The sequence below is a fragment of the Lolium rigidum genome, chromosome 5 (genome assembly GCF_022539505.1).
Source record: "Lolium rigidum isolate FL_2022 chromosome 5, APGP_CSIRO_Lrig_0.1, whole genome shotgun sequence".
Classification (NCBI taxonomy): domain Eukaryota; kingdom Viridiplantae; phylum Streptophyta; class Magnoliopsida; order Poales; family Poaceae; genus Lolium; species Lolium rigidum.
This window is the reverse complement of record NC_061512.1, coordinates 254,892,548-254,916,367: the sequence shown is the minus strand read 5'-3', so window position 1 is coordinate 254,916,367 and position 23,820 is coordinate 254,892,548. Positions and strand designations below refer to the sequence as shown.

The 23,820-nt window shown below is 42.5% G+C and overlaps 1 protein-coding gene across 1 annotated transcript; it reads left to right on the top strand.

Moving 5' to 3' along the window:
• Positions 1–14,762: 14,762 nt before the first annotated feature.
• On the top strand, positions 14,763–22,786 carry LOC124651952 (protein PAT1 homolog). The gene is made up of 6 exons (XM_047190971.1): positions 14,763–14,920; positions 16,053–16,213; positions 19,109–19,165; positions 19,394–19,463; positions 19,822–21,756; positions 22,413–22,786. The coding sequence occupies exons 1-5, from the start codon at positions 14,911–14,913 to the stop codon at positions 21,708–21,710; spliced, it is 2,187 nt and encodes a 728-aa protein (XP_047046927.1). The 5' UTR covers positions 14,763–14,910; the 3' UTR covers positions 21,711–21,756; positions 22,413–22,786.
• Positions 22,787–23,820: the final 1,034 nt, after the last annotated feature.

Below are 23,820 nucleotides of genomic sequence, written 5' to 3'. Positions count from 1 at the left end.
GACTAACGCTGTTTTCAGCAGAATTGCTCTGGTGTCTCGTTTTTGTGCAGAAATCCAACTTTCAGGAAAAACCTTGGAATTTATACAGAAGGCCCTATTTTCCCAGAATATTGGCGGAGCCAGAAGGGCAAGCCAGGTGGGGGCACGAGGGCCCCACACACTAGGCCGGCGCGGCCCAGGAGGGGGGCGCGCGGCCCTAGTGTGTGGCGGCCTCGGCTGGCCCCCGACGCCCTCCTTCGGACTACTTATCGCCCTCGACCTAAAAACGCACGGAGAGAAGTCGAAGTCGCCAGAAACCCTCCAGAGAGCCGCCACATCGCGAAACTCCGTCTCGGGAGCCGGAAGTTTCCGTTCTGGCACTCCGCCGGGACGGGGAATTGGAGGAGATCTTCACCACCATCACCACCAACGCCTCTCCATCGACCAGCCATGTTTCCCCCATCCATGTGTGAGTAATTCCCCCGCTGTAGGCTGAAGGGGATGGTAGGGATTGGATGAGATTGGTCATGTAATAGTCATAAGATTGTTAGGGCATATTGCCTAGTATCCGTAGATGTCACTTTTATGATATTGTTGCAACTTGTTATGCTTAATGCTTGTCACTAGGGCCCGAGTGCCATGATCTCAGATCTGAACATGTTATTGATTCATGAAGATATTCGTTGTTTATGATCTTACCTGCAAGTTGTATACACACGTCGTTGTCCGGAACCAATGGCCCCGAAGTGACAGAAATCGGGATAACCGGAGGGAATGGTAGTGATGTGAGGATCACATGTGTTCACGGAGTGTTAATGCTTTGCTCCGGTACTCTATTAAAAGGAGTACCTTAATTTCCAGTAGTTTCCCTAGAGGCCTGGCTGCCACCATGCTGGTAGGACAAAAGATGTTGTGCAAGTTTCTCATTGCGAGCACGTACGACTATATATGGAACACATGCCTATTGATTGATTAGTACTTGGATACCGTTTTATTATTATCTGCAAATGCCCCTGCTTTGATTGTTATATGAGTTTCTCCCATCCATGCAACGCCCGTTCATCCGTCCCTGTGCCTACAGTAGTTTAATCCTGCTGTTTACTATAATCACCACTGCTGTCTTTATTTCACTGTCGCTATTATTTCACTATTCCTACTGCTATAAAAATGTTACTACTGATAAACTCTTGCGAGCAAGTCTATTTCCAGGTGCAGCTGAATTGACAACTCCGCTGTTAAGGCTTACAAGTATTCTTTGTCTCCCCTTGTGTCGAATCAATAAATTGGGTAATACTTCCCTTGAAGACTGTTGCGATCCCCTATACTTGTGGGTCATCAAGACTATTTTCTGGCGCCGTTGCCGGGGAGCATAGCTTTATTTGGAAGTTCACTTGGATTGATATTGTTCGCTGCAAAGCCTCCATCATGGGTAAACCTCGTGATACTAAGATCGCCATATTACCATCCACTACAAGAAAATGTACAACTCTTAGTACCTCTGCTGCTCTTGATTCCCCATCTGTGATAAGTAAACTTGTTTCACCACCACAAGCTTCAAATGCTGGTACTTCTGCTGAATCTGAAAATTCCTCTTATAATTGTGATGATGCTTTTGCTGTGCTTGATAATGATGGTTCGTTAGGATCTTTTCTAGATGCTACAATTGCTAGGTCTAGGCAAATTGAAAATACTCGAAACTCCTAATGAAAATGCTTGCTACACTCGTTAATTCACACGAGTCCGTTGAATATTCTAGTGATGATCTTGATGAAGATTATGTGGAACTTGATGATGATTTTATTGAAAAATGCAATGCTACTACCGATGCAAGAAAAATTAAAAAGTTGCTTGCAGTAACATGCTTCGTTAGATATACTCGATCCTAAATTTGCCACATCTCCTATAAACATTAAGGATAAAGATTATGATTTTTCTCTTGATCTATCTCATATAGCTATTGTTGAGAAAACACCCTTTTGTGGTACTGAAAAAGAAAGTCTTTGTCGAACACATGATTGAGTTATCTACTCTGAGTAGCTTGTTTTCTGATGATGTCAAGATGCGTACTTATTTTGTCACTAAATTTTTTCCTTTCTCATTAAAGGATGATGCTAAAACTTGGTATAATAATTTGCCTCCTGGTTCTATTAGAAGTCCAATTGACTTGCGTGATGTTTTCTTTCGAAAATACTTTCCTGCTAGCGCTCAACATATTGCTTTGCGAGAGAATTTATAATTTTGACCAGGAAGATGGAGAGAAATTGCCCGAGGCTTGGGCGAGATTTTGCTCTCTTATTAGAGCTCAGCTCGATCATGATTTGGAAAAGCATGATTTACTTGATATATTTTATAGTGGACTAACCATTGAGTCTAGGGCATACCTGGATAGTTGTGCTTGGTTGTGTTTTCGGGAAAAGAACTCCGGACGACGTCGAAGAATTATTGGCTAAAATAGGCCGGAATCATGATGATTGGTCTACACCTGAACCAACCCCGACACCGATATTGAAGAAGAGGGGTATGATTAAATTAAATGATGAAGATATGAGGGAAGCCAAGAAGTCTCTTAAAGAGAAGTGTATTAAACCTGAAGATGTGAAGAATTTACCTCCTATAGAAGATTTATGTAAGATAACTCCCCTTCATCCATGATTGAGGTACACTCTCTTCAACGCTTTACTAGGGAAGATATTCCGTATTCAAAACCTCCTGCTCAATGCTTAGATGAGTTTGATAATTATATTGTTAAGCAAGAAAACTTTAATATGAGAGTAGAGAATCATTTAATGGAAAATTCTCGAGCTATTAGTGAATTGCATGATATTGTGGAGAGAACCTCCAATGATGTTAAGATACTTGTTAAACATTTTCATATGGTTCAAACTCAAATTGATCAACTCACTAAAGTGCAAAATGACTTGTTGGGAAATAATTCTAAAGAAAAACATGCTTATGAAGTAACAACTAGAGGTGGTGTTTCTACCCAGGATCCTCTATATCCTGAAGGGCATCCCAAAAGAGTTGAACAAGATTCTCAACTAACTAAAACTAGTGCTCCATCTAAGAAAAATAAAAAGAAACATAAGAATGTTGTAGAATCCTCTGAACCTGTTAATGATCCTAATAGTATTTCTATTTCTCATGCTGAAACTGAAAGTGGTAATGAACATGATAAAGATAATGATAAGGATGATACTCCTGATAAAGAAGAGGTTGAAGAAGAACCTAAAAAGCATGCTAAAAATAAAAAGTACACTAAAGAAGATTTTATTGCTGAGAAACATGGTAATGAAAGAGAACCTTGGGTTCAAAAGCAAATGCCTTTTCCTGCTAAGAAACTAAAATCAAAGGAGGAGGAACATTATAATAAATTTTGTGATTGGATGAAACCTTTATTTTTGCAAATCCCTTTGACTCGATGCTATTAAATTGCCTCCTTATTCAAAGTATATGAAAGATATTGTCTCTAACAAAAGGAAAATTCCCAATGAGGAGATTTCCACTATGCTCGCTAATTACTCCTTCGGTGGTAAGGTTCCAAAGAAGCTTGGAGACCCGTGTATACCGACTATTCCTTGTTCTATCAAGAATAATTATGTTAGAACTCGCTCTATGTGATTTGGGAGCGAGGTGTTAGTGTAATGCCTTTTTCTCTTTATAAGAGACTTGATTTAGATAAGTTAATACCGACCGATATATCTTTGCAAATGGCTGATAAATCTACCGCTATTCCTGTTGGTGTATGTGAAAATGTTCCTGTTCAAGTTACTCAACATTGCTTGATATTAACTGATTTTGTTGTGTTGGAAATGCCTGAAGATGATAATATGTCCATTATTCTTGGAAGACCCTTTCTTAATACTGCATGGGCTGTTATTGATTGCAATAAAGGCAAGGTTACTTTCAATGTTGATGATAAGGAACATACTATCTATTTTCCCAAGAGGATTGATAAAGTATATGGGGTTAATACAATTTTTAATGTGAAAACTATCAAAGTGGGATCCATTGATTGTCCTATATATGAGCCTAAAGAAGAATATCAAACTCTTGTGATTGGATCCATATCAATTCAATATAAGGTAACATGATTGATTTGAGGTTTATTTCTTCTTATGTCATATAAAATTTATTTGGTAGCAAGACTTGATCAACCTTGTTAACAAGTATATTTTAATGCATAAGAGAGCTAAACAACATTTCTTTCTTTCTTTCTCCCTCCATTTGTTTTACTTGCCGTAGCACTTTTTGTTTTGCAATATGCTTTAGTTGTTTAAGATTTTGGAAATCATTTTCCTGCGCAGTAATAATTAATTTAACACCCAGAAATGTGCATTTTTCGAAGTTCTCAAAAATTTACAAAAATTATACTGGGAGTCCTATTTTTCGAAGAGGCACCTGGGAGCACCTGGGGCTGACCAGTGGGGCACCCCAGGGTGGCACCCCACAGGCCGGCGCGGCCAGCAAGGGGGGCGCGCCACCCTGGTGTGTGGGTCCCCCTTTGCCCCACTTCAGCATCTCTTCCTCCCACTCTCTTCTCTCTCCCGAAAAAACTCGTACTCACTTTCTCTCACTCGCGTTTCTGCTCAAGAACTCGCAATTTTTCGATCTCTTTGCTCAGCCCAGATTTCTGTCTGAAATTTGGCACATTTTCTCTTTGGTATGTGACTCCTTTGATTGTCCAATTACAATTTTGTTTGGTTGAGTATATCTTTAATATTTTGCTGCTGTAGATAACATGTTTAGTGAGCTTGCATGCTTGTTCTAAGTTGTATAAACTAGTTTTGATGCATGATTAGTACTCTAGCAAGTTCCTATAGTAGTTCCCCTTGATTATATGTCACCAAATCAAGTTTTATATCACTTGTTGAAAAATTTCAGAAAATGGAAGGAAGAAGGCACCAACTAAACCAACAAGAATTAGAGGTGCAGCAAGTCATGAGAGTGCACCGCGAAGAGGGAGTGTACCCCTCTTATTACCCATGTACTGATTTTATGTGGAATGCAGGAATCCTGCAAGATGTTCAAACACTGATTTCCAATGCAGGGTTGGAAGGTTTTACTGTTGGTGAACCTTACCAATATGCTAAACTAACATTGTCGGTTGTGCAGGATTTCGAATTTCATCGGTCTCCAACTAACCCCATGGTCCGATATAAGATTTATAACAAAACTATCAACTTGCCTTTTAGTGATTTTTGTGCAGCAATTAGAGTGCCGCAGTGGGGATCCTGTGAGAAGGTCAGGGGAACGCCGCGGGAGCTCTCGAATCTTTATACAATGATTTGTAATGGGAGGAGCTTCTCCGATGATGGTGGTAAGATTAGTAGCATTCAGCTCCCAGCTATCCGTTACTTTGCTTATTTCGTTACAAAGTGCGTTCTTGCTAGAAAGAATGCAAGTAAATTGTCCGTCCAAGATATGGCCTTCTTAGCTGCCGCTTTGCAACAGGATAGGACTTATAATTTGGGTGCTTTAATAGCTTGTAGACTTGCCACTAACCGTGAGAAAGGAGGAATTTGTGGAGGTCTTATCGCCTCTCGCTTGTTAGCTATGCATGGTGTAGAACCTCACCATCTAGATATTCTGCTTTCCATAGAGAAACTTGATGTTGTTTCCATGATTAAACATGAGTTTATTTCAGATGCATCTAATTTGAACAACCTGTATTATAGGATAACTTTGTATAAGAAAAATTGGAGAATAACTAAGAAAATTGAAAAACTAGTACGATTGCCTGCACCTGCTCTGCTTAACCTTGATGTCAGGAAAGGGTGGTCGATCATAGAAAATGAGCTAAATGCATACATAGAAAGGGAAGGCCATCGTGCAAGGGAAGGAACGGAGGAGGCCGAGGAGCACCCCGACTCTCCATCCGATGTAGCGAGCTCCTCATATCAACATTATGGTCATGTGGAACCTCCACGACATTCTTCTGCGCAGAGGCCCTATTATCACTCCATGTATGATCCACCGGCGTGGAACTCCGACCCTCGTTGGGAATGAACTCCACTTAGGCCAAAAGCCTAAGCTTGGGGGGAGGTATACCGGCATCACTCATTCTTTGCATATTATGGTTGCTGGATACTTGTACATACTTGTTTAGTTTTCTAGAGTGGTTTTTTAATGAGAAGGAGATGATATTTGGGGAAGTGCTGTCCAAAAACAGATTCTGGGCTGTTACCAAAAAAATTCGTACGCACAGCCAGAACGTTATTTTGAGTTGCCAATTTTTTTAGCATGTGCCCCAGGTTGTTATCTAACTTTCATTAGTTGAACACTTTTTGAGCTGAGCAATGGAAGATTTTTGTTAATTTCGATTTCTATACTGCTGTCAGGTTTTGGCAGATTTCTGTCATCCTGCTTTTCTGTGTTTCTGTTAGTTTGTACTCTCTTGTTTTCGCTTTGTTTCTTTCCTAAAACACAAAAAGACCAAAACTATTTCTGTTGTTTCTCTTCAACATTTATTTATTTGGTTATTTGCTCTTATTTTACTTTATTTGCTATCGTTAGTTTGCTATGAGAAAACCCAAAAAGATTTTGCTTTGTTTTCTTGTTTCTTTTGTTCTTGTTTCCAATTCGAAAACACCAAAAATATTTGCTGTTCTTCTTTGGTTTGTAAAGTTCATCATGAGTTCAATGGTCTTCGGTGGCTGGAGCGTGGTTTTCATTTCATATTATACAAGCTACACAAGTGAAAGACAATAATGACGATCTACAACAATTGGATTGTGGTGAGAGGCTGGTATGAACTCTATTTGTTTTCATTTTTGTACATATACTCATCCATGTGAGCATGCTTAGTTGGTTCATGTGAGGTATATGTTATTTGAGAAAGTCTAGTAGTTCATGATCTCTCATGTTTAGCTCCAATTTATTTATTTTGCCGCAAGCATGATTATGACAGTTACTGCTCTCTTGATTTGTCGCTCCCTAGTCTTTTGCTAGCCTCCACTTGTACTGAGCGGGAACGCCGCTCGTGCTTCCAAACACCTGAAAACCAAGTTGTTCCAAAGTGTCCACCATAAATACCTATGCATGGCATTTCAAACCATTCCAAGTAAATTCTCATGCGCTACCTTTAAAACTTTCAAAATGCTCCTCAATTTGTGTTAATGTTTCATAGCTCATGAGGAAGTATGTGGTGTTTAGCTTTCAACCTTGTCATTTACTTTTGACGGACTCTCATATGGACTAGTGGCACATCCGCTTATCCAATAATTTTGCAAAAAGAGCTGGCAATGGGATTCCCAGTCCCAAATTAATTTAACTTAAATAGACACTCCTCCATGGTTTGTGATTGTTGGACGGCACCCGAAGGATTCGGTTAGCCATGGCTTGTGTAAGCAAAGGTTGGGGGGAGTGTCATCATCATAATAAAACTTAAATAAAAAGGCACTCCTTCATGGTATGTGATTGTTGGCAGGAACCCGAGGATTCAGTTAGCCATGGTTTGTGTAAGAAAGGTTGGAAGGAGTGCCACATAAACATACAAATAATTCATGGGAGCCGCTCTTGGGAGTCCGGTTGACGAGGTAGTTAGTGTACCCATTACCATTCGTTGACAACAACAAGCACCTCTCAAAATAATTTTACTCCCGTTTCAAAAATGAAAAGCTCTAGCGCATGTTAATCCCTCGCTTCCCTCTGCGAAGGGTCAATCTTTTACTTTTATGTTGTGTCTCCATTCTTTCTCTGAGCACTATCTTGAGAGCACAACTGTCATTCTTAGTATAATATGCTTGTCTCAAAATATGATTGATTGTGGTATAACTTTGATGCTTTTATCTTTGGCAATCACTACTTCTAGTCTTTCTATGAACTCCAGAGGTGCCTGGGCATTTATGTTTTGCCGATCAAATACGGGAAAGCGAGATACCACTTTATCATACTCTCTTATGAACATTGCAATCCTGCTTATATACATAATTCATGATGCTTATTATTAATTGTTGGTACCTCTCCATGATTGACATAGCTGTTGGATGATCTTATTTGCATGTATCTCATTATGAACTGCTTAAGTATTAGCCATAGCATGAGAATATATACATCATATGAGCAAATGTGTTCGTGAAAGTTCTTTTATCGCTCAGTTGTTAACCGAATTGCTTGAGGACAAGCAATAAGCTAAGCTTGGGGGAGTTGATACGTTCAAAACGTATCTACTTTCCCGAACACTTTTGCTATTGTTTTGCCTCTAATTTGTGTATTTTGGATACAACTAACACGGACTAACGCTGTTTTCGCGGAATTGCTCCGGTGTCTCGTTTTTGTGCGAAATCCAACTTTCGGAAAAACCTCGGAATTTATACAGAAGGCCCTATTTTCCCGGAATATTGGCGGAGCCGAAGGGCAAGCCAGGTGGGGGCACGAGGGCCCCACACACTAGGCCGGCGCGGCCCGGAGGGGCCCGCGCGGCCCTAGTGTGTGGCGGCCTCGGCCGGCCCCCGACGCCCTCCTTCGGACTACTTATCGCCCTCGACCTAAAACGCACGGAGAGAAGTCGAAGTCGCCGTAAACCCTCCGGAGAGCCGCCACATCGCGAAACTCCGTCTCGGGAGCCGGAAGTCTCGCTTCCGGCACTCCGCCGGACGGGGAATTGGAGGAGATCTTCACCGCCATCACCACCAACGCCTCTCCATCGACCAGCCATGTTTCCCCCATCCATGTGTGAGTAATTCCCCGCTGTAGGCTGAAGGGGATGGTAGGGATTGGATGAGATTGGTCATGTAATAGTCATAAGATTGTTAGGGCATAGTGCCTAGTATCCGTAGATGTCACTTTTATGATATTGTTGCAACTTGTTATGCTTAATGCTTGTCACTAGGGCCCGAGTGCCATGATCTCGCATCTGAACATGTTATTGATTCATGAAGATATTCGTTGTTTATGATCTTACCCGCAAGTTGTATACACACGTCGTCGTCCGGAACCAATGGCCCCGAAGTGACGTAAATCGGGACAACCGGAGGGAATGGTAGTGATGTGAGGATCACATGTGTTCACGGAGTGTTAATGCTTTGCTCCGGTACTCTATTAAAAGGAGTACCTTAATTTCCAGTAGTTTCCCTAGAGGCCCGGCTGCCACCGCCTGGTAGGACAAAAGATGTTGTGCAAGTTTCTCATTGCGAGCACGTACGACTATATATGGAACACATGCCTATTGATTGATTAGTACTTGGATACCGTTTTATTATTATCTGCAAATGCCCCTGCTTTGATTGTTATATGAGTTTCTCCCATCCATGCAACGCCCGTTCATCCGTCCCTACGCCTACAATATTTTAATCCTGCTGTTTACTATAATCACTACTGCTGTCTTTATTTCACTGTCGCTGTTATTTCACTATTCCTACTGCTATAAAACTGTTACTACTGATAAACTCTTGCGAGCAAGTCTGTTTCCAGGTGCAGCTGAATTGACAACTCCGCTGTTAAGGCTTACAAGTATTCTTTGTCTCCCCTTGTGTCGAATCAATAAATTGGGTAATACTTCCCTCGAAGACTGTTGCGATCCCCTATACTTGTGGGTCATCAGATTCCTGCCCGCCGGAGAGCTCTTTTCTTTCTGGTGTTTCTCCGCCCCGCAGAGGCGGCTCTGTCTATTCTCCGTAACTCCCCGTGGCTTAAGTTTTCGGGACGAAGAAGTACGCGAAGGAGAGGCAGCCAGAGGGGGCTGTGGGCCCCCTCCCCACATGGCAGCGCGGCCAAGGCAGGGCCCGCGCCGGCCTATGGGGGGGGCCATGGCGGCCCCTCTCGGCCCCTCCTTTTGGCTCCCTTCGTCTTCTGGAAAAATAGGATTTTTCGTATAATTTCCGTCAATTGCCGATCTTCTGAAATATGGTGTCCTGACGGTGCTTTTTCCAGCAGAATCCTGACTCCGGTGAATAATTCTCCAATGATCATGAAACATGCAAAATAGATGAAATAACATAAGTATCATCTCTAAATATGAAATATATCAATGAATAACAGCAAATTATGATATAAAATAGTGATGCAAAATGGACGTATCAATATTCACCTTCAAAAGTCATTCAATGGAATGAACCATCATTCCAAGGTTTCAAATTCATTTCAAGTCACATGTTCCCATCTAGAGTAGTCAAGTTTTAGTATTAGCACTAGCCACTAGTCATGAGGGGTGCTTACTACTTGTAATGCTTTTTAGGCTAAGTTTGATACTCTTGTAGTACTCTAGACTTAGACCAAAGTTAACTATAAAAGGAAGCTCAAATATTCAAAGTGAAAACTGGTAAGAGTAAAACTTAGGATGGGTTCATGAAGCATAAGAAAAGATGAGTATGCCTTGCTCTTGGTAGAGCTTTGCACTTTGCAAGAATATTAGCTTGCAACAATAGAGCTTGCATTGGTGTTAGCTTGCCTTGGTTGGTGTACTAGTCAAAGTTCTCTTCTTCTTCTGGGTAGAATCCTTCCTCTTCCTGGTATTCTCCGGTACTAGCGTCTATAGACGAATACGAGTATACAATCACCAAACAATACTTAAGTAGCCTTAATTAGCCTTAGTGGCTCACTCCAAAAGATCTAACATCATCACTTAACATTGCTACCTAAAATAAATCTAGGGGTTTCTTACTTAGTGTTAGAGAAATAATTTCCTATCATTAAATATGTAAATGATAGTTTCCATTTAGTTCTTGAGGAATAATTTCCTCTCATTGAATCTTCTTAAGATTTAACTTCCTCAAACCATCATGCATGAAATCATGTTGACCTAAGTCAACCATTCATCATCATCATTTGGGAAATGATTTAAATGAGGTAGAATACCTCATACTATTTAACAATGTTAATTATGATTTAATATCACCAAGTATTTCATGTGAGAGTAATTTGACCAGGGTCTAACTTCATATGAAAGTACTTGGGACAAGATTTAAATGAAGTAGAACACTTCATAAAATTTGCATAATAGTTTTGGACAATATCACTTAACTAAACTAGTCATATAGTCCTTTATTTAATTGGGCCATGATCATTCAAGGTGACCACACCATATTTTTGCAGAAACAATTAGTGTAAGTGAAATGTGAGCTATTAGAGTTGGAAACAACTAAATATCATTTTTGGTTGATTTTTAAGAATTGTTTGAAGTTGTAAAAGTCTCTGGCTTGTCATTTTTGTCACATTTATTCTATAAAAGATTTCAAAGTGCAACCCGTGTGGTTGGATCAAGCATTTCATAAGCTTTCCAACAATATAAAATTTATTAAATTTGGCCAAGCCAATTTGAAACTATTTGAATTTTAGCACAGGACCAGTATTTGAATTCATACTAAAAATATTTAACAGGATTTGAATTTTGGGCCTAGGCGGGAAAAATAGCTGGGCTGCGCAGCAGAGAGGGATTGGGCCGGCCCATTCAGTGACTTGAATTCATCGAAACGGTACCTTTTACTCTGGGCCGTGCGATTAGAAGCTGATCGAGCGGTGGAGCTTCGTCGTCGTCGTCGACGAGAGAGGGTTGCTGCCGCGGCGGAGGTAGGGGGTCGGCGGCGAGCTGGGACTCCGGCGAGGGGTGGCGATGAAGCAGGGCGACGTTGTCGACGACGGGGAGTCGACTGGTAGCAGTGGCAACTCCGATGGTGGCCGAATTGGACGGGTTCTTCCTCAGCACCGCCGCGAGCTTCAGCCGTTGATTGGTGGTCTACAGGCGACGATGTGGAGGGGAGAGAGGTCGAGGAGGATCAGAGAGAGGAGGGGAGCAGAATTGGTGTGGAGGAGGAGGCGCGGGGAGGGCTCTATTTATAGATGCTCGAGGTGGCCGAGGTTCTGCGGCGATGGCGACAGCTGCGCGGCGATTCCAGCGAGCGGGGTAGGCGAGGGCAGCTTTGGGTAGGCGGCGTCCAGGCGGTGTTAGGGCGCTTGCTAGCTAGGTGGGGGACGGCCTGGCGAGTTCTGGCGGCACGGGCGCGGGAGAACGGCGAGCTGGTCATCAGCGACAGTGCTTGCGCGAGCACGGGCGCGTGTCTGGTGGATTGGTGCTGCGGCGGCGATGCTCAAGGTGCAACGAGGGGGTCCGGAGGTGGCGTCGAGCGGCGAGGCGACGCGTGGCCAGTGGCGTCCGTGCGTGCACTGGTGCGACGTCATCGGCATGCCGATGCCGTTCTGGCGCGCGAATTCCGGCGAGCTCCAGCGTCTTCCTCGACAACGGCGGTCATAGCATGAGGTAGGGAGGCGAGGTGGAGTGTTTGGGCACCAGGGCCAGTGTTGGGGAGGAAGGAGAAGAGAGGGTGAGGGGCATGGTGAGACATGGCCAGCATGGCCATGTCCTTGCCACCTTAGGGCTACTCCTAGGGTTTCTATGCAGGCAAGAGAGAGAGAGGGGACCAGGGGACAAGGTAGGGTCGAGTGGGGCAGTAGGGTTAGGCCAAACACTATGCAAATAGTGTTTTTGATTTGTTCCATATTTGCCAAATTCAATTTCTTGCAAAATTTGGTTGGTCTCAAATGGTTTCAAAATTTGAAATTGGTTGGTTTGGTTGAGTTGTAAATGACCAGAGACAAACATGGGTGGTGGTGGAATTTTAAAAATCAAAGAGATGCAAATTTGCAAAAAGTGAGATTGTTGCATTTGATAAAAAGTTCCAACTTTGGATGAGCATAGTTTTTGATCCAAGAGGAATTTGACATGGTGGTCATTACCCAAGTTGTTCTCCTTCATGTGCTCTTGGATGAGGTGCAAAGAATTGGGAAAGTTTAGTTTGACAAACTTGAGATAGAGGGGCTCAAAGTAGTGACCAGAATATAAATGGCAGATTTGACCATTATCATATGTGATCACAATTTGAGTTTGAATTTGATTTGATTTGTGTTTCTTTGATTCCAAAAGTTGTAATAAGTGTTTAGTAACATAATACAACTAATGGTGAAGGCCAAATTGGTCTAGGTCAAAGATTTGGAAAAATGGCATAAACCATATGTGAGGGTTTTGTGATTTTCTACTTTTTATTCTTTTCTTTTTCTATGCTTCACTTAGGCATGGGTGAGGTTTATTTGGTGTTAGATTGAGTTGGGTAAAGGGTTCAAACCAATTTGGGACAATGTGGGTGCCTAGGTCAAGATTTGATATTTTGGCTAAGTGCCACATATGCCTCTATGCATATGCTTTATTTGATTTTTGTTTTCATTTTGGTTTCACCAAGATTTGAGTGGTAAGCCTTAAATTATTTTTGTTGAGGTATTTCCAAATCATCTACCAAGGTAGACAAGCAAGGTTTAGTATTTGCAAAAAGTAGCCATAGGCTTGCATATGCCTTTTTGTTATTTAAGATCTTTCCTTTTTATTTTGTTTTTTCCAAGGTTGGTGACAAGAGGGATGAGGTTTAGGGTTTAGTGGGGTTCACCATGGTTCACCACCATTTAGCAAAATAAGAGAGGTAGGGTTCAAGATTTACATATTAGGGCTATATGCCCACATATGTCCTTTCTCTTTTATTTTAGGTTTCTCAAAATTGACCCACTTGGTTTTGAGAAGGTTAGGGTTTAGGGTTTTGGAAATGTGTTCAAAGTGATAAACAAACAATCATGGCAAAACACAAGTAATAGGTATGAGCACTATGCATAGCACCCAATGTAAGAAAAGTTTTTTTTGGTTCTCATTTTTGGAAAAAAAGAAATTCATTTTCTCTTTGTTTTAAAATTTGGGATGTTACACTTGTACATACCTTGATGTTCATGACCCTGGACTTCTCTCCTCTCCCGCCAATGTAGCTGAGAGGGGCGTTTTTTAGATCTCCCGGCTGATCCACCGCTTCACCGTCGATCTGTTGGATCCCTCGCCCTCCGACGGCCGCTCTGGCGGTGGGAGGGTGGGGGATCCCCACTTCACGGTTGTAGATAGCGTAGGTTCTGTAGGGGCTTTAGCCGACGACGCCGTGGAGGTGGTGGAGTCGCTGGTGTTATTTTGCTGCAGGTGTGCGTCCTCTCCGACGGCAACGCTCGATGGAGCTTCGTGGTGGCATGTCTGCTTATCTTGCACCCACAGATCGGTGGATCCGTGCTGTGCACCGCTCCTCAGCCAGATCTCGTGTGGCGGTGGATCTGGATCGAACATGAAGTTGTTGATGATGGAGGAAGACGATGTTGCAGACGAAGTAGGGTGGAGGCTCTTCGGAGTTCGAGGCCCGACGACTTCCCGTCCGCTAGGGGACATCTTCCGATCCAAGGCTCAAGGGAAGATGCAGTGGCAGCGCGCCATCGGCTCGTTCTGCTCCTCGCCGGTGACATCGAGTTGCAGAGAGACTTCGCTGTAATTTCAATCTTTGTTGTGTGCCTTTATGTAATCTCTTTTTCTTTAATATCATCAGTGGTTTTTCCGCAAAAAAATATACCGTGATATTCTATGTCTAGCACTAATGTGGATCATCGATGAGGAGGTCCAAGGTGGAAGAGGGACCGACTAATTCTTGATGTTTTAATCTGTAAGGCCGTTTCCTCGTTCCAGGAGGCTAGAGATGTAAATTTGTTTCTTTCAAGGTTCTTATCATATTTATTTTGGTGCAATCCGTCTGCTTCTGGTCCCTTCAAGGGCCTTTATATTCTAATAATAACTTTTCAAAGGAAAAACAGAAAAATAAAGAAAGGAAAAAAACTACCGATTGATAACGAGCAGAGACCTGGTTCTACCGTTCCACGGCGAGGCCTCCCTGTCCTCTTCCACCTTCCAGCGCCGCCGGGCGACACCTCCAGGGCCCAGCGTCGCCGCCGGCCAGCTCTCCAGGCCCGCTTCCCTGGGAGCGCGACGCCTCGAAGCTTCTCCTCCCCCTCCTCCGCCCCCCCGCCCCACTACTCGATTGTCTCGGAGCGGACGGGAGATCCAATCCGTTCGAGGCTCGATTCGGGTCCTCGAGATCTCAAGCTTATTTTGCAGGAATTTTAGGGGGGGTTTAGCTGAACCCCCGCGCCATGGAGCCAGGTGAGGAATCCTGTTTTTCCTCCTTGCTTTTTATTTATTTATTAAGATACCCGTGAGAGCACATAGTTCATTGAGATTCGATTCTGTGGTAGCTAGCGGATTAAACCTAAGCCTGTTGTCTTTGTGAAAAATAGCGCTGAAGAAGTTAATTTCGAAGAAACTAGGCTGGGACTCTGCCATGTGTTCTTCTCTGCTAGGGATTTGGCGCTAATTTGTTAATCATGCTTGCGAGCTAAGCTAGTTTCGCCTGCTGGAATTAGTTCTGGTGCAGTGGCGCCCACCTTGTTTGTGTTAGCTATGTGCCTGAGCAGGAGAATCCATAACGCTTGCCGTTATTTATTCAAAGAATTATTCTGTTCCAACGTTTTTACGAGGAGCCATAATTTGTACAACCAAAGCATCTTATGTTTTGGGACAAGGTAGTAGCATTAATTTGATTCTTAGAACGACGTCGAAACTGTTGTGCAATTGCACTTTTGAAGAAGGGGAATCATGTCACGGACTAGGTGGAAGGATGGAGGGAGTGGGAGTTTCATCAAGGTTTTAAGAAATTGATTCGACTTTTCATGATGGCTAATCATTCAAAGATTTGAAACTTGTAATGTTTGACCCACAATAAGTACAAGGCACCCTTGGTCCTTAGACTCATATTTGAAACTATTTTGTTGTGATTATGATTTTGTTGTTAAAAACAGTATATCGGAAAATAGTGAACAGTCAAATTTCATTCTGTGAGATCATTGTAGGTCAAGTTCTATAAAACACACTGTGCAGAGTAATTTTATTGTATGGTTGATTATGACCTTTTTTTTATAGTTCGGAACCACCTAGAGTAATTTGATAAGTGGATACACTTGAAGCTAATTTTGTTACTCTCTTGTATAATTGTGTTCATAAGTGGGCTAGATTTGTCTTGAACTGAATCACTGTGCTGGGTTGTACTTATATCTACATTTGCAGTTTCAAACTTTCAATTGCTCTTTTGGTGATAGCTTAACTTTGAATCATGCATATATGTTTAACATCTATTTCTTTCCATTAAATATTCTCCATATAGTATTTTATTTTTATTGCTTTCTTATGCAATAGCATCTGCCATTGATTGCTGTTTTTTTTTATTATCTCTGTGCAGGCGATACCAAATTTGATGCATCACAGTATGCTTTCTTTGGTAATAATGTCTTGGAAGAGGTTGAGCTAGGTGGATTGGATGAGGAGGATGCTGGTGACAATGCTTTCGTTGAGGCAGGTGAAGAAGAATACGCTCCTACATATGGAAGGGATACATTGGAGGTAACATAGACAACAGATCTCAACATCTCATCTGTTTTTGATGTTGGCCACCATCGTCTGCCTTGACCATTTCCTTCAAAAAAGAAAAGAAAAATCCAGAATGTATAGGCACTATGTTTCTGACATGATGTGTCAATTAGGTAAGTTGGGATTTGGATAGCATTGTAAGGCTTCCTTTTATTATCAGAAGGGTAGCAACCCCCTGTGGATTTCAAGCATGAGGAGAGATCCTCTTATAATTTATAGTAATACTAGGAAAAATGCCGTGCGTTGCGACGAGAGTCCCACAGATGTTCTTGTTTGTACAACACCGTTTCGAGAAACCAGCCAGCTTCAACGCGTCCACGGCTCACTCCACGGTTATGTGTGTGTCCTTTGCGGTCCGCTTCAACCCGTTCATCCGTTACACATGCGCGCCGCCTCACACCACTCCGTGAAGGACTTCGCCTCCCTTACTGCCGGGGCTGAGGAAAGCGAATACAATGCTGGGGAAGGAGGTCGAATGCAAAATGACTTAATCTACCTGCATTGACTAACTGGTCATGATAGTTCGGTGTTCCTATTTTGTTCTTGTTTGGTTTTCTGGTCTAAACACAGGTTCCCCCCTCATTACATACAACATCAAATACTAAAAAGTCTCATATTCGTCCAACAGGCCAGTCCCAACAAATATTCAAAGTATTTGTGTACCCAACTGTAAATACAATGAGCAACACAAAACATTGTTTTGGAAAAGGAAGGTACTGATTTCCTCTTGCAATAATTGCATCTTCATTTCTATTTTTTAGTCATAAAAATAAACAAATTAGCTCACTTGTACCTCAAATTCCAAGTAGATACCAATTACACAGAATTTTTTTAGCATGGGTTCTACAAAACAATTCGTCTTCTATCACTTCATCATGTTTAGTTCACTATGAAAACTACAAGATTGTAAAATAAATGTAAGGAAAATAACATAACACATGTAGTCCCTTACTAACATAGGAAATTTTCAAGGTGGGCAGCTTCTCTGTTTACCCATTACAAACTTCCTCCTGTAAAATAAAAACTTTCTGGCGGTTGATTAGGTACATGTAAAAATTACAACATTTTTGGGATTGCATGTACGGCCGTTTGTTCCCTTGGCAAAGCAGATGGAAACTAGATCGAGCCAAGCTTGTTGATCTAGTCTATACTCTCGGCCAACTGCAGTTTCCCTGTTCTGGATACAGCATCACGTGATTTCGGAGTTATAACATCAGGTATTCACGTGAAGGGAACCAGGAGGCAGCGACGGGTGTGACCAATCAAAAGCCCCAAATTAATCCCCAACGCAGAGGAAGCAGAGAAGCACTAGTCGCTAGATCAGTCGACCCCAGCGTTGATGCGCTCGGACATGTGGCGGACGGGACCACCGAGCATGGATCCCGCGCACCTCCTCTTCACGTGGGCGGCATCTGGCTCCGCGATAATTACTATCGGAAATCATCCCAGCAGCGCCAGTTGCTGGCTGATGGTGCTGCAGCTAATTGGTCTGCCTAACCTGCGATCTCCGCATGATTCTGGTCCGAGTTCTTGGAGGAAGGAGGTTTCTTTGATTCATTCGCCAGGCTTGCTTTTTGCGGCTCGATCGGGATGGCTGGCTCTCACCGGGCGGCAGCGCAGGGCCCCTGGTTGGCGGCAGATCTCGGGGTAAGGAGCCAATGTGGGGGATCGGGATGGATGGCTCTTGCCGGACGGCAGCGCAGGCCCCCGGGTTGGCGGCAGATCTCGGGGTAAGGAGCCGACGCGGGGCGGGGTAGGAGCAGCGAACGAGAGCCGAGGCTTAGGCCGCACCGAGGTGGAGGCTGGAGGATGGTGGCGGCCGCGCGCAAGGTGCTGCGGTGGAGGCCAGCGGCTGCTCGTGAGGAAGAAATCGGGAGGAGGCCTCGCAAGTTACCGAACCGTTTTTTAGACTTAGCGGTGGCAGTGGCCGTTGAAGACTAAAAAGCTTTGAGCAATCTATTGTAGCTTTTGTTTTCCTTTTTGGTTCATGCCATCGGAACCAGGTAGAGTATGCAACATGCAAGTACACAACCAGTTTCATTTTAGGGAAACACGTGTGACCAAATAGGAATATACATTGTTATGTAAACTGGGAAAGCTTTTGGTTTATCTCTTTTGTGGTTGCTAACAATGTCTGTGTACCGATTGATTGAAAATCTGTTAAAAAATGTAGACAACTGTATTTTAAGATAAGTAATTCTATCCTGTGTCCAGATATGGTATGCCTTGTAAACTGAGGAAGTTGATGTATCCCTCTTGGAATTATTAGTTAACTCTGTTGGGGTGCATACAGCTATTGTTGAAACCCTTTCCCTACATATCCTGGAAGAATTAGAAAGTTTACAATCAATGCATTACAAGAGAGGTAGTCCCAACTGTATATGTTAGCAAAGTTTTAGTTTTATATATATCTTCATGTAGGAACCATGAGAAATTGTGTGTATTGTGCATAGTTTGCACAAGAGAGGTAGTCCCAACTGTATATGTTAGCAAAGATTTAGTTTTATATATATCTTCAGGTAGGAACCGTGACAAGTTGTGTGTATTGTGCATAGTTTGCCTTTTGGAAAGCTGCGGCTAAGTGTATTAGCCCGCTAAAAGGTGGCTATAGCGGGCTATAGCCCCGTTATAGCCGTTTCCGCAGGCTGCTGCTATAGCCTATTCAAAACCTTGGTATTGTGTGCTTTATTCCCTTCAATTTCTGTTTTTTTTCCCGCTTACTGTTATAACCCAAACATGCATTTAGTAATGATTCTGAATGGTGCACCGCTGAATTGCTGATTACCTTTAAAGATTGCAAATTGTAGCAGTTTTTATTTCTGTAATGTAGTAGGATTAACTGCTCATTGACGAAGTCTGCTTTTGCAGGATGAAGGTGTAAGTTCATTTACTGGTGTTGATGATCTTGCTGGAGCATTCTCAAAGGTTTAATTTCGTTGAGTGCATAAACATGTGTTTGTTTGCAATTTAATTTAACAGAATAAAGATGCCTTTAAGTTTTTCATTCAAGTTCTTCATGGTTTCCTCAATAGTCATCACAATGAGCTGCACATTATTTTTATCAAAATTTCAGTGTACTTAATTTGCACGGTTGTCTCATTACACTTGTTCCTTTTTTACTGTTGAGGCTGATTTCTTGATTTACACTTTCAGCTGAACAGAACTGTTAACGAACCAAAGCAACCAGGAATAGTTAGCTGTGGGGGTTCGTTATCTGGACAAAGTGAGTAATGCTCTGCTTTATTCATTTTTGTGAGCACACTTGCTTGTGTGTTTAACTTCCTTCTCATCTTTAAAGGATTTGCTTGGTGCATTATGCATGTTCCTAGATGGCATGCCTGCACATGCTTAATAGCATACTCTAAATTCCTTGCAACTTCTGCAACAGCTACGGTTTTTCTTATGTACTTTAAATTGTCTTTGTTATGTCTGACCAGTGCAATGATTATAATGTGACTGCTACTTCTAGTCATACGATACTTAAAATGAATAATCTCCATTCTCTTGTTATCTTGTTGGGATATACATTTATCACTTATTATTGTTCATTAACATTTTTATTCTAATTCTGCACTTTATAGGCTCTACTGCAGACTGGGCACGAGAACCTGAATCATCATACTGGCCTACACAACCTTCACTGGACGCTGAACAACGGCTGGACAACAAAAACTGGTGGTCTCAACCATCCCATCCAGCTCACTTTGCTGATTCCAGACTTCAGAGGACATCCTCATCCCCACAACAAGATGCTCAGTACAATGCTATTGAACCTATTCTCGGACCAAGGCCATCTCCTTTGCACAGAATGTCATCATACCCCCACCAAGAGCCTCAATACAATAATGCTGAACCGATTCATGGGAATGGTAGCAGGTATACACCAGCTTTGATGCAGCATCCAAATGGATTTATACCGCCTCAAATGCCGCCACCCCGTCAACAAAATGGAATGCTTCCAATTCAACACTCTCCACCCCAGTTCTCACAACTACATGCCCAGATGCTTGGTCGCCAACATCACCCGCCACAAAATCTGCAGATGTTTGGTCCTCGGCATCCTCCACCACAAATGATGGGTAGATTCGACCCAAATTTTGATATGCCTGACTTGAGTGACCCCAGAGCAAGATCAATGTTACACCATGGAAGGCAGGGCCCACGTTATCCTCCCCAAGGTTTCGATCCTAGCAATATGAGAATGGATAATAGGTGGCAGCGGTTCAGATCCAGGTACATGTCCACTGAAGAAATTGAGAACATCGCAAGGATACAGAAAGCAGCCACTCAGATCACTGATCCATATATTGATGATTACTATCATCAAGCTTGTTTGGCTACAAAATCAGCGGGAGCACAACTGAGGCACCACTTTTGTCCAACTTTGATCAGAGATCCATCTTCTCGTGCACGAAGTAAGGATGAGCCACATGCATATCTCCAGGTTGATGCTCTTGGGAGGCTCCCATTTTCTTCCATCCGCAGGCCTCGCCCACTCCTTGATGTTGAAGAAGCCTCCGAACCAAGTGATAGCACTACTGAAAAATCTGCTTCAAAATCTCTTGACCAAGAGCCGATGCTGGCTGCTAGAATCACAATTGAAGATGGTCTTTGCCTACTACTGGATGTGGATGATATTGATCGTTTGCTTCAGTTTAGTCAACAGCCAGATGGTGGTTTGCAACTGAGAAACAGAAGACAGGCTCTTCTCGAGCAGCTGGCAGAATCACTGCAATTAGTTGATCCACTTACACCCAATAAGGATATACCTCTGTCACCAAATGACGATCTAGTGTTTCTCCGCATAGTATCCCTACCAAAGGGTCGGAAACTACTTTCTCGTTACATTGAACTTGTTACTTCAGGCAGTGAGCTTGCAAGGATTGTTTGCATGGCAGTCTTCCGACATCTAAGATCTATATTTGGCAATTTGTCCTCTGATAGCAGCATAAATAGGACAACTACTAAACTTGTAAGTGCCGTATCCACCTGTGTTGTTCGGATGGACTTGAGTGGACTCAGTGCTTGTCTTGCAGCTGTTGCGTGTTCATCACAGCAACCACCTCTTCGACCTCTGGGATATGCTGCTGGTGATGGCGCTTCTGTCATTATAAAGTCTGTACTGGACAGAGCTACAGAGCTTTTTACTGATCATCATGTGGCCTCTGCTTACAGCATGCAGAACAGAGCTCTATGGCAGGCATCATTTGATGCATTCTTCAGGCTGCTTATGGAGTATTGCATGAGTAAATTTGATACTGTGATTCATACAGTACAAATGCAACCTGCTGCAGCAGCTGTGATAAGCAGGGAAACTCCAGTGGAGCTGTTGCGTGCCAGCCTTCCTCACACAAATGAGCATCAGCGCAAGCAGTTGCTCAGTTTTGCTCAGCGCAGTGTGCCTGTCAATAACTCTAGTTCTACTGGGTCTGGTAATGTACTGATGACATCTCAATATGTCCAGAGCTGAATAGAAGAACGGAGCTGCTTTTCATAATCTATATATGGAGTACTTGGTATGGTATTGTTCTTTGATAATGTTTATCACAGCTGCTTTACGTTTATGTTTATTCTATTCTTCTTATAACTCTGAATCTCAGTAATCATATGTTCTGTCCAGTGGGACCTTTTTTTTAATAATTTGCACTCTGGAACTACTACTGGTGTTTTCATCAGATTGTTATCACTTTTTTTTTTTAGCTGAGCTGGTGAGACCTGTTTGTCCATACTTTTCTTGAGATACTCTTGCAGCTTTTCTCACAATATATACCAACAAAAAGAGCAGTTCTCGGTCTCCATGCTTTGTCAACCTGTAGTGTGCGTGGCAGGGGACCTATTGTTCACCAATTTATTATCTCCATGGGTCTGCAACTTAGACCAGGATACATGTTGAGATGTTCTAATGTCTAATATCTAGATTCTTGGTAGTATTTAGTTGCAGTTTGGTTGTTTATATCCAAATTCTCTGTTAGCATTAGGATTGTATTCAGTTGCAGGGTTCGAAATGGAATTGATTTATCTTTCTTCTACAATTGCTTTACTTTCTCCTCGATCCTGGCCATTTACATCGATCTTTTATTGATTTGAAAGGCAATGTGTAACTTGTATCTTCAGCTTATCTTTCCAATTTTCCTTTTGTTCGCCAACCATTTATCGATGTACAACCTTGTAGGTTCTTGCGGGTGAGTGGAGGAACATAGAGATTGCTGCCAAAGAAGGCTGGTCTTGGTAAAAAGTACAAAGAATGGTGTTCGGCCACTTGAGGAGAGCTGAATGCAAAGAATGGTGTGGTCGAGAGAAACCTGATCACTGAATGTCCTATGCCTTCATTCCGTCAGCCGAAACTTGTTGCATCCCGTATTTCCGTAGCATGATGTAAACTTTGCTTTAGACATGGAAGTTAGTCGTAACTAGTAAATGGATTTTGTTGTTTTTTCTTGATGGCTTGTGAGCTGTCTTTTGTTGTTCTTCCAGCGCCTGAATTGGCAGACGTTATTACCATATATGGCTTAGCATATCAATGAGATATTTAAACAGGCCGGCAAATTATCATTTCTGCATTTGTACCTGCTATATTAGTTGGGTTAATAGCTGACGATGTTGTTGCTTTCTTGTCATGCAACTTTGGTTGATGATAACCTCGCCTGATAAGGCGGGTGCTTTCTTGGTATGTCAGCTCTTGTTGACGTGTGACGAAACCAGCAGGTGGTTCAGGAAAAAGAAGAAGACATTTACGTATCCAACAACTTAGTGACCTCCCATAACGACACACTCCATAATTTGAGGGCCCGACCAATAGCATACACGTACTTGAACCTAGCACTGCACACTATATATAGGTTTGTAGTCATCAGCCCCTATGTTCTTCCCACCACAACGCCTACTCACCCACCTTCAGCTCACACACGCTTGCCTTTTGTTTTCTTGAAGAGGACATGCAACAACAAAGATCATACTATAGCATTGGCACAACTGACTGGAAAGTTGCCATAACACTTACAGTCTAATCGTGCTCTTTGCAAGAATTAGTTTGGACAGAACCAGCCACGTGAATGTGTGATGGGAATGGGAAGCACTGCGGAAGGATCTTTGACACATTGTTAACGTTTGACTAGATTTGATCAAAACTAGTTTCGTTAGAATTAAGTACCTCGCAAGATTTTCTAAATAAGAACAAAACATTGAGCCTTATGATGAAGGTTGCGCGGCAGAATCAGCACAACGAAAAAGGCTCTAGGAAAGTTTCCGTAGTTACTCGTGTGCCGGGGACTGCAGCGAGCATTGATCTTCTGCGGAGAGGGCAAACAATTGTTCTTGTGTGGTGTCTTATTCCAAATGATAGGGTTTCCAACCAAAGGTTTTCCAATGACTTTGGGCCTTTGAAGTTAATTAATTGACTAGAAGGGCCTAGCGCGTTTTGCCGCTGCCGTTTTCTATTGCATTAACACTTTTGATTTTGTGTGACATAGCATGTTTCCTTGGGTTTTCCATGGGTCTTCTGCTTGGTGGTGCCCTGGAGATTTTAATTGTGTATTTGTGTGAGACAGCGTGAGGAGTTAGTTCTTATATAAAGATACACA